Genomic DNA, 17,194 nt, shown 5'->3' with positions numbered 1-17,194 from the left:
CTATGTGGTCATTCCATTTCTTATCCCTACAAAGTGTTACAGTGTTACAGACAGATATTTGTATGAGGTGGCCAATTCCAACAGTGCTTCAGTCCTGCCTATTGGAGTTTGCAGAGATGTGGCAGGGATGGTGTGTGTGTGTGTGTGTGTGTGTGTGTGTGTGTGTGTGTGTGTGTGCGGGGGGGGGGGGGGGGGCGCTTGTACAGAAGTGAATTCGAGGGACAAAAGGCATTTGTGACACTGTTGTGAGAGCAGAGAATGAGATATAGGCAGGGGAGCAACAAGAATTTGTGCAAGCTGAGACCAGTGGGGTTACAGGTAGATTTCCTACCTGTATAATTCAGCAAAGCTAGTGTTGGTGGGAAGAATTCAAATGGCATGGTTTGTGAAGCAGTCAGTGAAGTTGAACGCATCGTGTTGCTGAGCATGCTCTGCAAGTGGGTAGTCTAGTTGTTTCTTGGGCACAGTTTGACAGCTATCTTTTGTGTCAACATTACTTGTTGATGTGCTGCTTCACAACCCGTGCCAGTGGGATTCTTTTCACCAATACTAGCTTTTCTGAATTGTGCTGATGGGAAATCTGTTTAACTTATTCTTCATTCCCATAACCACCACAGCCTCAACCTTCACACGTCCCTGCCTCTGTTCACTTCCCTGCTCTCACTCCTGCATCATACATGCCTCCTTCACCCCCACCCCCACCCTGCTCCTCCTCTCCCCTCAGTTTACTTGCATGGTCCTTCCTCTGCCCCCCCCCCCCCCCCCCGCTCCCCCTCTGCTTCTCTTTTCTCACCCAGCACAGCTCTCCAGATGGTGCATTTAACAGCCCACCATCCTACCCCTCCCATGTCTCTGCCCACTCTTACAGGCAGCAATACAGCTTCTTCTGCCATTCCTACCCTTCTACTTCTCCCTCTCTCTAGACCACACTTCTTCTCTACAACCACTACCTACCCCAAATGAGATCACACAGCAGTGGCACCACAGTGCCTTAAGACAATAGTGACAACGCGAGCGTGTGCGCGCGCACTTGTGTGTGTGTGTGTGTGTGTGTGTGTGTGTGTGTGTGTGTGTGTGTGTGTGTGTGTCTTCTGTTTCTTTCTACTGGTCTCTCAACTGATGGTGGACTTTAGCTGAATGCTGATATTTTCCAACAATCTACTTTTAAATGTGCCTGACTGCTACTCAATCGTCTTTTCCTATATTCTTTTCCTATATGTGGTGAGTAGCAACCTTACTTTAATTCATATTCTTATATGTGCATGATCGGGCAGTAGGTTTCTATATTATCTACCAATATGAGACAATAGAATAGTGATAAAAGGTCCACGTTACATCCCTTGTTAACATCCTCCTACATGAGAAAAGCTCCAACATGTAACTGAAAATTGCCGTGTTGGAAACAGGATTCACCTCATTACATGATTTTGAATGAATCCTGCCATCAGTGTGAACCAGTAGTAACCCAGTACACAGGCACGGGTATCCTTTCACCATGCTTTGAGTATCAAATGGTGGTGTTTCTGTACCCAGGAACCTGTGTGGCATGGTGACAGTTTTTATCCTACAGTGAGGTGATCTTACTAAATGGTACCTTTGCTCACTGGTTGTGTTGTTGTTGGCCAGTATTGAATTGATGAGTAATTTTCAGCCATGCGGCCACTCTGACAACTTAACCATCTATAGTAATGAAATGCAAACCTTATTGTTCTCACTCAGAACACAATAAAAGATACGGTTATTAGAAGCCAACTCTTTATTAAGTCACGGCATGCTGCATAAGTACAGGATAATTCAGAGAACTTACACAAGACTGCCGACCAGAGCCAGTACATGGCCATATAAGCAGCATTTGCCCACCTGGGACCGCTTGCTGTCGGCTGCAGGTGATGAATGCTCTGGACAATGGTCAGCGGCCTCTGGTGCGGGCCCAGAGCAGCTGAATGGCATGCTATTCAAATGATCATGTACAGGGTGTTTCAAAAATGACCGGTATATTTGAAACGGCAATACAAACTAAACGAGCAACGATAGAAATACACTGTTTGTTGCAATATGCTTGGGACAACAGTACATTTTCAGGCAGACAAACTTTCAAAATTACAGTAGTTACAATTGTCAACAACAGATGGCGCTGCAAGTGATGTGAAAGATATAGAAGACAACGCAGTCTGTGGGTGCGCCATTCTGTATGTCGTCTTTCTGCTGTAAGCGTGTGCTGTTCACAACGTGCAAGTGTGCTGTGGACAACATGGTTTATTCCTTCTCCTTGGGGGAGAGTGACAAAATGGCAGCTCCTCTACCAAATGGCAGCTTCTCTGCAGTGTGCTGATGGTTGTCACATCCACATTGTCTGAAGCGGTTGTCCTGGTTGCAAACAGTTCCCAGTCCTTGCGAACAATTGAATAGGGATGGAAGTGGCTCGAGTCTGGACACACATGCCTTCTGTCCACTCCAGGAGAGCAAGTGGACAACTCTGGCACTCCACAGGCAGGGCGCAGGTCAGCATTGGACTCTTCTTGAGTTGCTATGTGTTGGGAAGGTGTGTTGTCCAAAGATAATGTAGGATGTGCCAGCAGGTGGTGGCAGGCATCAGCGTTAGTGTAGATGGCACCTACGTCAGTCTAGGAAATGCCTGCATTGGCGTAGGAGATGGCTGTGGATGCATTGATGAAGCCCCACTGTACCTCTACTGCAAAGAAGCACCACAGGGACATCAGAGTCTGAGTTGCATCATATGTGTGAGGCTATCCCACTGGTGGAACAGCTGGAGACCACATCAGGTGTGTGAATGGGCCAAGCCCAGTTGACATGCTGCCCACACGAACTGCAGCAGTAGTGGATGAGGTGCAAGGGCAGCGGTCTGTGCCCGCCGAAGAGCACAGCTGATAGTGGCGCACCATGAGGCACTCATCGGTATGTACTATGAATACATGGCACCCATGCTTGGTATCCAGTGCGGGTATCATCCAAACCCTCGAGTCCATGTCAATGTCACTGCCGGACGCCTGTCTGTCAGGAGGAAGAAATGAGAAGGGATGTGAGGGCCTCATCTGCTGTATGTCCCGTGACACATTTTTGCATTTGCATTTTCAAAATTCATAAAAGACATTTTGCTTCGCCATTGGATTGTGGCTAGAAGGGAGGCACCATGACATGGCAAATATCATTGCATGGGTTCAGCCAACAATTGATGGCTATTGCCCGAAACCACTCTATAAGGTAGGCCTTCAACAGAAAAGAGAATTTTACAGTGCCTTGGGAGTTGCATCTACTGTGATAGACAGGCAATGAACAACATAAGGAAACATGGAAAAGGCATCAACAACCAATAACCAAAAAATGTCTCAAAATGTTCCAGCAAATTCGATATGTATTCTTTCCCATTGTAGCATGGATCCTGGCCGGGGGGGGGGGGGGGGGGGGGGGGGGGGGGACGACGACATAGTGTGCTGATGCCTGTTCTGTTGATTTGAACACTTGCAGCAACCATGAGCAGGTGTTCTACCTCACGATCCATACCAGGCCAGAACACATGACAACATGCCAGTTGTTTAGTGCAAAAGGTTCCCCAATGACATTGATGTAACAGGTTGAGAACTTCCCTATGCAATGTTGCCCAGAATCGCAAAACAGGAAGTACCACCTTCTGTCAAAAAGAGAATGCCACTATGTAACAGGGAAAGCCAGGCCGGTGGATGATCAGGTCACCAATGACGTATCATGTAAACCACTTGTTTAAGCACTGGGTCTGCTGTTGTAGCAGATGACTGGGTCTGCAGTTGTAGCAGATGCAGTCCTGGAGCTGGTAATATGGTAACAAGCAGTAGTATGTCTTGCTTTCATCTCAAGTTGAAAGCACAACAGTCCTTTGAAATCCAACAAAGATTGGACCCTGTTGGTAACTGAGACAATGCAGCCTTTTTGACCTGCTGTGACATTGGATGGAAATGGATCTCCTAATTGAATAACTTGATGAAAATAAGATCCAATGTTGAAGGCGATGAACAGCTTTGTTGAGCTAAGTAGCTGAAGAGTGAAACAAGAAAACTAAAGGTGTGATATGTGGCTAAGTGGAACTTTGTATTGATAAGAATACATTAATTGTTTTTAAGGAATAGTGATCGCAAGGGCTTCTGTTTTGACTTGGAAATAGTGCTGCCGAGCTGCATTGGGCTCAGGTTGCTCAGAACCATCCGCATGATGATGGGCCGGAAACATCCCCAACCCATACTGGGATGCATCTGTAACAAAGATTAAATATTTACCAGATGTGAAGGCCACAAGGCAAGGTCCAGAGGGATTTGTTTTTAAGTTACCCAAATACATGCTCATAGACTGGTGACATCTTGAAAGGAACAATTTTATAAAGCAGTTGGTGCGGAATGTCACCCTGGTGGCTGGACCTAGAATAAACCTGTGATTGTGTGCTATTTTATCAAGGAACCACCTGTAGTGCCTGCAAATTGGTCATTTGAGGCAAAACCTTAATAGAGGCAACATCCTGTTCCAGGGTTTAAACACCCTGCCTATAAATTTCATGGCTGAAATACACAATAGAGGTTGAGAAAATTGTGACTTAGTAAGATTACACTTAAGGTCTGCTGTGTGCAAAACAATAAAGAGACCAAGGTTACATAAGTGTTCTTCCATTGTAGTTCCTGTTACTGTTGTCACCGTGCAGCAACGAACATCTGCTGTAAGTTGCTCAAAAAAGCTTTGAAATATAGCTGGGCAGCTGTAAGGATACCTGTAGGTAGGTCTCAGCCAAGTCAGTTTTGGAAAAGACCGGTTTTACAAGTAGTTGTCAGCTTGAGCAAGAGTGTGTGTGTCAGTAGTAGACTGTGAATTTGTGATAGCTTTAAAATCTCCACAAATTTGAAGCTGACCCAACAGTTTTTTTTACAGTCACTAGTGGTGAAGTCAGTTGTATGATGCCTAGTGTAGTCAACCGATCCAAATCAGAATTAACATGTTCACATAAGGACACAGGTACAGGCTGAGCCGTAGGTTTAAGTGTGATATGTACTGTGAAGTTGTTTACACATCCTCATCCCTCGGAAAACAAATTCGGAAATTCACAATACAATGAATCTAGGTCTTGATAAGGAACCTGACCTGATACAAGAAGCATAGTGCCAATAATAGTAAATTCAGAAGCAACAAAAGCATCTAACACAAACAAATTTTCAGCATGAGGATCGTTAGCAATCAAATATATGATAGGACGGACTACAGGTTTGTAAGCCATGGCAGTAGTAAACTGACCAAGAATAGGAATATACCGTTTATTGTAGCTGACCAGGTATCATATGACGGGAATCAACATTGGGGAGTCAAGCGAAATGTATGTTCGAGAGTTGAGGAGCAAAACAGCTGCTCTGGTGTCCACTTGCAGCAAGAAAGTTTGTTCCACTCTGACACATCAATAATGAGCTTATTCTGACCTGCTGACAGTGATGAAATAGGACGAACATCAACACCCATTTGAACTGAGAAAGTCTGAGAACGACAAACTGATGCAGTGTGGTCTTTCTTGTGAAACTTGTGGCTTGATGCTCAGTGCCTGGAACATACAGCTCTGTCTCGTGTTGCACAAAGTAAGAGGGGAATGATGGAAGTGGTGCACATTATCCTTGTTGTTGTTGCTGACGGGTATGTCAGTTGCAGCTAGGTTCCCTGGTCTGAATGCTATCACCTTCCTCTTTACACAGCAAACTTATTGCTACAGGCTAGTGCCAATGACAGCAATGTTGCCCTTGCTTCAATTTAGTGGCCCGCAACAGGGTAAACTTCAAAGGACTGAGCAATGTTTAAAACTTATTCCAAGGATGGGTCCTCACATTGGAGGGCTCCCCGTTGAACTTCCTTAATGAGTGCAAGGCATACGATCACATCCCTAACCATGAAATCTACATTGGATTCCTTGGAGTTTTTAATAATAAATCAATACTTATGGCTCAACCTGTATCTTTGCTGCCCGAGTGCAATTGTGGCAATGACATGGGTGCACTTGCAATGATAAGAAGACTACATATTTCATAAAAAATGAGTGGAGCCAGTTCATGCAAAAGTGGTAATTGCACAACAACTACTACATGCAGGCAGAGTGTTTTTGACTGTCACCCAAAATGCTATGAAGTGTTGGCAGAGTGGCTTTTCATAAGCTTCCCAGTATTCAGCAGAGTCATGGATGACAGAAACAGCGTTGGGTGTACCTGAAACAGTGGAGCCTGAACTTGCAACATAGCCTATAGTTTTCCCAATGTGGCAAAGGTAAATTGGTGCTGCTGTAGAAGTAATTGACATACCACATCCATGGATAAGTCACACAAAAAAAACAGTCACTAAAGTTGAGTACATGGAAGTTCTACTCATTGTCACTTGTGTTCTAACTCTGAACACAATAAAAGGCACATTTGTAAGAAATCTGTTATTTATTAAGTCAACAGCATGACAGGATAAGTACTAATTAGTTTAGAGAACATAAACAAGAGTGCAGTTCAGAACCTGTACATTGCTATATAAAGAGAATGTGGTGCCACTTGCTATTGGTTGCAGGCAATAGAAGTTCCACATCAAGGTCACAGGCCTCTGGTAGGAGCCCGGAGTAGTGGAACAGCGCACTACTCGAATGAACATGCGTACTGACATGCACCATAGTATTGATGGCAGCAGTGCAGTAATTTGCGGATTACTACATTTATCTTTCTATGGTATTACCATTGGCTATTTACTTCACTGCTGGTGGTTATCCTAAACCAACATACAGTGCATTCCATACATTGGGCACCCTTTATCCTAGCACAATCAAATATGCAAAAGACCACATTTTCCCCGTACTGCACATGGGGTATCATTTCCATTGTCAGTGCTAGGTTTGAAGTCATTTTAGTCGCACAGTGTGTCAGACTATTCCATTCACTGTAGTGACTGGATTTGTCCCTCAGCAACACAGCAACTATCTTGTAATTCAGTTGCTCATGAGTGAGGATTATAATTATAATAATCATTAATAATAATAATAATAATAATAATTTATCAGTGAATAATACATACAGTTTAGGTTTTTATATGAAAACTAATCTGCTTGTCTGTTCATTGATCAAGTATCATTCAAATACATGTTTTCTGCAGGATATTTTTAAAAACTTAGAAAATGAGGATGATGAAGATTTTGAGTTAGATAAATTGGTTGAAGACTTCAAGAGAAAAGGAGGTAAAATAATTGGAGAAGAAAGTGCATCAGAAAATCACAGCAAAGAAGTGAATAAACTCAAAACAGTTAAAAATGCCAGTCAAGTCAATAATAATACTGAAGATAACAGCCACATGAATACTCTGTCTGCTGCAAGTGATGATACTGATACCGATACAGATGATGACAGCGATTATGATGTTGAAAATCACCTCCCTCCTTCATCAGTAGCTAGTTCAAAACGTACTCATGGAAAAGATGACTTTGAAATAGTTCCCAAGGAACAGCGTAAGTAATGATTAATGTGGAATTCATTATCTTCTGAATTTTTTTTGCATCCTATATTATTATGTGCAATTTTGTGTAAACCAAATTGTCCTCTAATTCATTTTAGAAAACAAAATTCGCAAACGTAAATTGGATGAAGAAGGCTTAGCATTAGGAACAATGCTCATTACATCAAAGAAGATGAGGCGAGAATTGATTGATGCTGGTTGGAATAGGTATGCATTTAATGACGAAAACCTGCCAGACTGGTTTGTGGAAGATGAGAAAAAGCATATGAAGCGAGAACTGCCTGTTCCTAAGGTATTTTTCACATTCCTTTCTTTATTTTTATTGCTTAAAATCGAAATATGTTTGTGTTATATGATTGGCATTTGTTAAATTGTTTGCATACTTGAAGTCATGTTATTGTATCCATTCTTTTTGAAAAACACTATTCAGTGATGAAAATGTCTGAACGTAACTCAGAGATCTCATTTGTTGTAGAAATATCCCTAAAATGATGTCCAGTTAAGAAAAGTGAGAAAGATGACCAGCTGGGATAGCCATGTGTGTTCAAGTGGTGTTTCTGGGGTGGGGAGGTGCATTGGCCCCAGATCAGATCAAATCCATCTGGTGCATTAATGATGAGGGTTGGTGTGCCAGCCAGCCTGGAGTGGTTTTTAGGTGGTTTCCCACCTCCTAGTAGGTCAATACTAGATTGCTATCAGAAACCCTCTTCAGTCATATGATTCGCAAACATTTAGAAAACTTTCGCTTTCTTCTACACAATAACATTACACGCAAAGAGTTAGGATACACACATTCCATTCTGAGGGTAGGAGCAGGAAAAAGAGAAAGAATGTCTACTTGCAAGTCATATTTGGCAAAAACTGATAACTGCAACTTTTGAAACACAAGATTCCTTCATATGACAAAAGAGACGGAAAATTGTGTGTGTGTGTGTGTGTGTGTGTGTGTGTGTGTGTGTGTGTGAGAGAGAGAGAGAGAGAGAGAGAGAGAGAGAGAGAGAGAGAGAGGTCCCTGTCCCTGTCCCTGTCCCTGTGAATACATGGTCAGCCTCCCCATTGCCTTTGGATCTGCCAGTTCGCTTACCATCAGCCTCGCACACAGGTTCCCAAGCTGCCACAGACCCATAAATAGTACTCGTCACAAATACAAATGAATTTGCCTTTCAACATGCAATGCTACTATTTCCCTTCAGGATTATAGTTTTCTCAAGTTGCAGCACACAGTGATGCACTCCATAACTCCCAGTTGTCCTAACACAACCCAGAACAGCTAACATAATGCACACAATCCCGGTTCAATAACTCACTCTCCAAACTCATTCTCATTTTTATTTTACATATGGTTCATTTCACGCTTATTTTAGAAGATAGAGCAAGGAAAGGCAAACCTACATTTCTAACATTTTTAGACTTAAAGAAAGCTTTTGACAATGTTGACTGGAATACTCTCTTTCAAATTATGAAAGTGGCAGGGGTCAAATACAAGGAATGAAAGGCTATTTACAATTTGTACAGAAACCAGATGGCAGTTATAAGAGTCAAGGGGCGTGAAAGGGAAGCAATGGTTGAGAAGGGAGTGAGACAGCGTTGTTACCTATCTGTGATGTTATTCAGTCTGTATATTGAGCAAGCAGTAAAGGAAACAAAAGAAAAATTGGAGTAGAAATTAAATAAAATCCATGGAGAAGAAATAAAAACTATGAGGTTTGCCAACAACATTGTAATTCTGTCAGAGGCAGCAAAGGACCTGGAAGAGCAGTTGAACGGAGTGAACAGTGTCTTGAAAAGAGGATATAAAATGAACATCAACAAAAGCAGAACGGGGATAATGGACTGTAGTCAAATCAAATCAGGTGATGCTGCGGGAATTAGATTAGGAAATAAGAGACTTAACGTAGTAGATGAGTTTTGCTATTTGGGGAGCAAAATAACTTATTATGGTCGAAGTAGAGAGGATATAAAATGTAGAATGGCAATGGCAAGGAAAGCATTTCTGAAGAAGAGAAATTTGTTAACATCGAGTATAGGTTTAAGTGTCAGGAAGACTTTTCTGAAAGTATTTGTACGGAGTGTAGCCATGTACGGAAGTGAAACATGGACGATAAATAGTTTGGACAAGAACAGAATAGAAGCTTTCAAAATGTCATGTTAGAGAAGAATGCTGAAAATTAAATGGGTGGATCATGTAACTAATGAGAAGGTACTGAATAGAATTGGAGAGAAGAGGAATTTGTAGCACAACTTGATTAAAAGGAGGGATCAGTTGGTAGGACATGTTCTGAGGCATCAAGGGATCATCAATTTAGTATTGGTGGGAAGCACAGAGTGTAAAAATTGTAGAGGGAGACCAAGGCATGAATACACTAAACAGATTCAGAAGGATTTTGGTTGCAGTAGTTACTTGGAGATGAAGAAGCTTGCATAGGATAGAGTAGCATGGAGAGCTGCATCAAACCAGTCTCTGGACTGAAGACCACAACAACAACATGGGTCATATCATTGTTTGTCCTTTTGACTGTGCTCAGCTATTTGTTGAACATAAGCAGAGCAATGCAAGGGCCATTTGAGTTTGAAAACAAAATCGTATCTACTGAACCGAAGAAAAAAATCTTAAGAAGTTTCAGTGCCAACTAAAGACACTAAACAGATTGGAATAATCTATGCATTTGCTAATTTGTCTTATTCACATTGAAAGAGGATGACAGAGTGCAGAATACTCTCTTCTGACATTGTTTGACTGTAGGTCATACTGCTCTTACTCCTTTTGACCCGTCACATGTATATTAAAATGATTGATATAATTGTGATTATTAACCCTTTCCATCACAGATTTTAATAATTGGTGAAAAAATATTTTTAACTTATTTCCATACATAATGATTGGAATAACTTACATTTGTAAGAATATTTCATTTTAGTTTTAGTTTGAGGAGGGAAATTTGAGATGACCCTATATGGTATCATTGGGTAAGGATTTGTTTCCTTCACTGAGGGGGTTGGGATTTTCAGTGCATGGTGACAGAATCTGAATAAAAATTTTAATTGTACAAGTAGATGCAGTTTATTAAAGGAAAAAGGAAAAATAATATATAAAAGAATTCAACTTTAATCTTAAGGCAGTTTAACAGGGTTGTTATAGACTGGATGTTACTTTACATGAAAATTAAAGAAACAGTTCCTGTGTTTGGCAGAACAGAGAGGTTTCTAACATTTAATGCATTTTGTTCAAGAATATGCTTTAATGCACAGTTTACATCTCTATGTTTTCCAGGTGCTCTGCAATGTCCAGTATTGTCATGTCTTACGCCATCAACTGGGGTGGGAACAAATGGGACTGGTTGCTTCACAACAGTTGACAAGGGACTGTCATCTGATGGCCATATCTTCTGCTTTTAGCAGTCCATGAGCCATATCAGACCGAAAAATGAACAGAGACATGTGTTTCATAATTCCTCTTCGTCTGCAATGTTGATGGTATAGGAGCCACGCATACAAAACACACGTCATAGAACAGTTATATTCACTAACATTGTCTGGTATTGGAATGTCAATACATTTTCGTTCTTCAACTGCCCAATGTTTCACAAGTTCCACTTGATTTATTACTTTGTATGATCATGCAACGATGACAGACTTGTTATCATACCACTTCAGTGCTATGATTTTCCTTTTTGTTTCAGTTCTGTAGTCATATGATCCTTGTACTGCTTTTTCAGCTCACTGTCCACTTTTAGATTGCACCCTTGAAGTCTTGTGGATCTAACAGTTCCATCAACCAATATACCAGTTTCTTTCAGGGCAGAAATAAGATCGTAAGGGATGAACCAGTTGTCGGTGAACATTACAAAATTTTTATATTCAGGTAGTTATTCCACAAACCTTATCACAGTATTACCACTCATTCCAAGACCAACGTCATTGTGTACAGTTCCTTTCCATTTGGTATATTTCAAAATCATACACAGTGTCACTGGATCCAGCATAGACAAAAACTTTTATATCTTATTTGTGCTGTTTGTGTGTTACGTGTTGTTTCAGGGATACGCGAACTTCAAAAGGAATGTTTAATTCATACACTGAATTATATTTGTCAGGTTCAACAAGGGAAAAGTTTTGTTTGATATCGTTAACAAATGGTCTCACTGTGAACAACTTGTCATAATCAGGTGCTCCTCATTCTCCCACTTTGGTATTGTCATTCTCATGTAAATAATTTCTTAACTTATCAAAATTTTCCTAGGCATTTGAGTCAACTACTGGGGAAATCTTGTATCCTCTGCCCAGTACTTCTGTAACTAGGCATTCTCACATCTGCCAGGATTTATATCCCAAAATACTTTTCTATTTAATGAACATTTGTATTCCGACACATGTGGGCAATTCCAGCAGGATAGTGCTGAATTATTCAGATAGTGAAGGGAGAGGAAAATTTAATAGTCATGGGTAACTGGAATTCGAGAGTAGGAAAAGGGAGAGAAGGAAACATAGTAGGTGAATACGGATTGGGGATAAGAAATGAAAGAGGAAGCTGTCTGGTAGAATTTTGCACAGAGCATAAATTAATCATAGCTAACTCTTGGTTCAAGAATCATGAAAGAAGGTTGTATACATGGAAGAACCCTGGAGATACTAAAAGGTATCAGATAGATTATATAATGGTAAGACAGCATTCTTCTGTAGCACCACATTTCGAAAGCTTCTATTCTCTTCTTGTCCAAACTATTTATTGTCCATGTTTCACTTTCATACATGGCTACACTCCATACAAATACTTTCAGAAACGACTTTGTGACTCTTAAATCTATACTCGATGTTAACAAATTCCTCTTCTTTAGAAACACTTTCCTTGCCATTGCCAGCCTACATTTTATATCCTCTCTACTTCGACCATCATGAGTTATTTTGCTCCCCAAATAGCAAAACTCCTTTACTACTTTAAGTGTCTCATTACCTAATCTAATTCCCTCAGCATCACCAGACTTAATTCGACTACATTCCATTAACCTCGTTTTGCTTTTGTTCATGTTCATCTTATATCCTCCTTACAAGACACTGTCCATTCCATTCAGCTGCTCTTCCAAGCCCATTGCTGTCTCTGACAGAATTACAATGTCCTCGGCGAACCTCAAAGTTTTTATTTCTTCTCCATGGATTTTAATACCTACTCCGAATTTTTCTTTTGTTTCCTTTACTGCTTGCTCAATATACGGATTGAATGACACCGGGGAGAGGTTACAACCCTGTCTCACTGCCTTCCCAACCATTGCTTCCCTTTCATGCCCCTTGACTCTTATAACTGCCATCTGGTTTCTCTACAAATTGTAAATAGCCTTTCGCTCCCAGTATTTTACCACTGCCACCTTTAGAAATTGAAAGAGAGTATTCCAGTCAACATTTTGAAAAGCTTCCTCTAAGTCTACAAATGCTAGAAATGTAGGTTTGCCTTTCCTTAATCTTTCTTCTAAGATAAGACGTGAGGTCAGTATTGCCTCACGTGTTCCAACATTTCTACGGAATCCAAACTGATCTTCCCCAAGGTCAACTTCTACCAGTTTTTCCATTTGCCTGTAAAGAATTATTGTTAGTATTTTGCAGCTGTGACTTATTAAACTGATTGTTCAGTAATTTTCACATCTGTCAACATCTGCTTTCTTTGGGATTGGAATTGTTATATTCTTCTTGAAGTCTGAGGGTATTTCACCTGTCTCATACATCTTGCTCACCAGATGGTAGAGTTTTGTCATGAGTGGCTCTCCCAAGGCCGTCAGTAGTTTCAATGGAATGCCTGTCTACTCCTGGGGCCTTGTTTCGACTCAGGTCTTTCAGTGCTCTGTCAAACTCTTCACGCAGTATCGTATCTCCCATTTCATCTTCATCTATATCCTCTTCCATTTCCATAATATTGTACTGAAGTGTATAGTCCCTCTATATACTCCTTCCACCTTTCTGCTTTCCCTTCTTTGCTTAGAACTGGGTTTCCTTCTGTGCTCTGGATATTCATAGAAATGGTTCTCTTTTCTCCAAGGGTCTCTTTAATTTTCCTGTAGGCAGTATCTATTTTACCCCTAGTGAGATAAGCCTCTACATCCTTACATTTGTCCTATAGCCATCCCTGCTTAGCAGTTTTGCACTTCTACATCTACATCTACATCCATACTCCGCAAGCCACCTGATGGTGTGTGGCGGAGGGTACCCTGAGTACCTCTATCGGTTCTCCCTTCTATTCCAGTCTCGTATTGTACGTGGAAAGGAGGATTGTCGGTATGCATCTGTGTGGGCTCTAATCTCTCTGATTTTATCCTTATGGTCTCTTCGCGAGATATACGTAGGAGGGAGCAATATACTGCTTGACTCTTCGGTGAAGGAATGTTCTCGAAACTTTAACAAAAGCCCGTACCAAGCTATTGAGCGTCTCTCCTGCAGAGTCTTCCACTGGAATTTATCTATCATCTCCGTAACGCTTTCGCAATTACTAAATGATCCTGTAACGAAGCGCGCTGCTCTCCGTTGGATCTTCTCTATCTCTTCTATCAACCCTACCTGGTGCAGATCCCACACTGCTGAGCAGTATTCAAGCACTGGGCGAACAAGCGTACTGTAACCTACTTCCTTTGTTGTCGGATTGCATTTCCTTAGGATTCTTCTAATGAATCTCAGTCTGGCATCTACTTTACCGACGATCAACTTTATATGATCATTCCATTTTAAATCACTCCTAATGAGTACTCCCAGATAATTTATGGAATTAACTGCTTCCAGTTGCTGACCTGCTATTTTGTAGCTAAATGATAAGGGACCTATCTTTCTATGTATTCGCATCACATTACACTTGTCTACATTGAGATTCAATTGCCATTCCGTGCACCATGCGTCAATTCGCTGCAGATCCTCGTGCATTTCAGTACAATTTTCCATTGTTGCAACCTCTCGATACACCACAGCATCATCTGCAAAAAGCCTCAGTGAACTTCCGATGTCATCCACCAGGTCATTTATGTATATTGTGAATAGCAACGGTCCTATGACACTCCCCTGCGGCACACCTGAAATCACTCTTACTTCGGAAGACTTCTCTCCATTGAGAATGACATGCTGCGTTCTGTTATCTAGGAACTCCTCAATCCAATCACACAATTGATCTGATAGTCCGTATGCTCTTACTTTGTTCATTAAACGACTGTGGGGAACTGTGTCAAACGCCTTGCGGAAGTCAAGAAACCCGTGTCTAATGCCCTCTGAGTCTCGTGGACGAATAGCGCGAGCTGGGTTTCACACGACCGTCTTTTTCGAAACCCATGCTGATTCCTACAGAGTAGATTTCTAGTCTCCAGAAAAGACATTATACTCGAACATAATACGTGTTCCAAAATTCTACAACTGATCGACATTAGAGATATAGGTCTATAGTTCTGCACATCTGTTTGACATCCCTTCTTGAAAACGGGGATGACCTGTGCCCTTTTCCAATCCTTTGGAATGCTTTGCTCTTCTAGAGACGTACGGTACACCACTGCAAGAAGGGGGGCAAGTTCCTTCGCGTACTCTGTGTAAAATCGAACTGGTATTCCATCAGGACCAGCGGCCTTTCCTCTTTTGAGCGATTTTAATTGTTTCTCTATCCCTCTGTCGTCTACTTCGATATCTACCATTTTGTCAACTGTGCGACAATCTAGAGAAGGAAGCACAGTGCAGTCTTCCTCTGTGAAACAGCTTTGGAAGAAGACATTTAGTATTTCGGCCGTTAGTCTGTCATCCTCTGTTTCAGTACCATTTTGGCCACAGAGTGTCTGGACATTTTGTTTTGATCCACCTACCGCTTTGACATAGGACCAAAATTTCTTAGGATTTTCTGCCAAGTCAGTACATAGAACTTTACTTACGAATTCATTGAAAGCCTCTCGCATAGCCCTCCTCACACTGCATTTCGCTTCGCGTAATTTTTGTTTGTCTGCAAGGCTTTGGCTATGTTTATGTTTGCTGTGAAGTTCCCTTTGCTTCCGCAGCAATTTTCTAACTCGGTTGTTGTACCACGGTGGCTCTTTCCCATCTCTTACGATCTTGCTTGGCACATACTCATCTAACGCATATTGTACCATGGTTTTGAACTTGGTCCACTGATCCTCAACACTGTCTGTACTTGAGACAAAACTTTTGTGTTGAGCCACCAAGTACTCTGAAATCTGCTTTTTGTCACTTTTGGTAAACAGAAAAATCTTCCTACCTTTTTTAATATTTCTATTTACGGCTGAAATCATCGATGCAGTAACCGCTTTATGATCGCTGATTCCCTGTTCTGCATTAACTGATTCAAATAGTTCCTTTTGATCTCATTTTTGAAACGTTTGTATTCCTTTTTGCCTGCTTCATTTACTGCATTTTTATATCTTCTCCTTTCATCAATTAAATTCAATATTTCTTCTGTTACCCAAGGATTTCTACCAGCTCTCGTCTTTTTACCTACTTGATCCTCTGTTGCCTTCACTACTTCATCCCTCAAAGCTACCCATTCTTCTTCTACTGTATTTCTTTTCCCCATTCCTGTTAATTGTTCCCTTTATGCTCTCCCTGAAACGCTATACAACCTCTGGTTTAGTCAGTTTATCCAGGTCCCATTTCCTTAAATTCCCACCTTTTTGCAGTTTCTTCAGTTTTAATCTACTGTTCATAGCCAATAGATTGTGGTCAGAGCCCACATCTGCCCCTGGAAATGTCTTACAATTTAAAACCTTGTTCCTAAATCTCTGTCTAACCATTATATAATCTATATGATATCTTTTAGTATCTCCAGGTTTCTTCCATGTATACAATCTTCTTTCATGATTCTTGAACCAAGTGTTAGCTATGATTAAGTTATGCTCTGTGGAAAATTCTACCAGGTGGCTTCCTCTTTCATGCCTTATCTCCATTCCATATTCACCTACTACATTTCCTTCTTTTCCTTTTCCTACCATCGAATTCCAGTCACCCATGACTATTAAATTTTCGTCTCCCTTCAATATATGAATAATTTCTTTTATCTCATCGTACATTTCATCAATCTCTTAACCTTGTATTACTGTGTTAGGCATGGGTTTTGTATCTGTCTTGGCCACAATAATGTGTTCACTATGCTGTTTGTAGTAGTTCACCAACGTTCCTACTTTTTTTTATTCATTATTAAACCTACTTCTGCATTACTTCTATTTGATTTTGTATTTATAACCCTGTATTCACCAAACCATTAGTCTTGTTCATCCTGCCACCGAACTTCACTGATTCCCACCATATCTAACTTTAACCTATTCATTTCCCGTTTTAAATTTTTTAACCTACCTGCCCGATTAAGTGATCTGACATTCCATGTTCCAACCCGTAGAATGCGTTTTCTTTCTCCTGAGAACAACGTCCTCCTGAGTAGTCGCTGCCTGGAGATCCGTATGGGGGACTATTTTACCTCTGGAATATTTTACTCAAGAGGATGCCATCATCGTTTAACCATACAGTAAAGCTGCATGCCCTCAGGAAAAATTATGGCTGTAGTTTCCCCTTGCTTTCAGCCGTTCGCAGTACCAGCACAGCAAGGCCGATTTGGTTAGTGTTACAAGGCCAGGTCAGTCATCCAGACTGTTGCCCCTGCAACTACTGAAAAGGCTGCTACCCCTCTTCAGGAACCACACATTTGTCTGGCCTCCCAACAGATATCCCGTTGTTGTGGTTCCAC

General features: G+C 41.2%; 1 protein-coding gene across 1 annotated transcript in view; it reads left to right on the top strand.

The window, feature by feature from the left end:
* The window catches only part of LOC126354144 (pre-rRNA 2'-O-ribose RNA methyltransferase FTSJ3), a 107,295-nt gene that overhangs the window by 74,090 nt on the left and 16,011 nt on the right, over positions 1 to 17,194 (top strand). Inside the window, exons 10-11 of the mRNA XM_050003554.1 lie at positions 7,138 to 7,486; positions 7,593 to 7,786. Coding sequence (XP_049859511.1) covers positions 7,138 to 7,486; positions 7,593 to 7,786 — 543 coding nt within the window. The remainder of the gene's footprint in view (positions 1 to 7,137; positions 7,487 to 7,592; positions 7,787 to 17,194) is intronic.

Source organism: Schistocerca gregaria, chromosome 3, assembly GCF_023897955.1.
Source record: "Schistocerca gregaria isolate iqSchGreg1 chromosome 3, iqSchGreg1.2, whole genome shotgun sequence".
NCBI classification, from domain to species: Eukaryota; Metazoa; Arthropoda; class Insecta; order Orthoptera; family Acrididae; genus Schistocerca; species Schistocerca gregaria.
The sequence above is the reverse complement of the archived record's forward strand: the minus strand, read 5'-3'. Positions and strand labels throughout refer to the sequence as shown.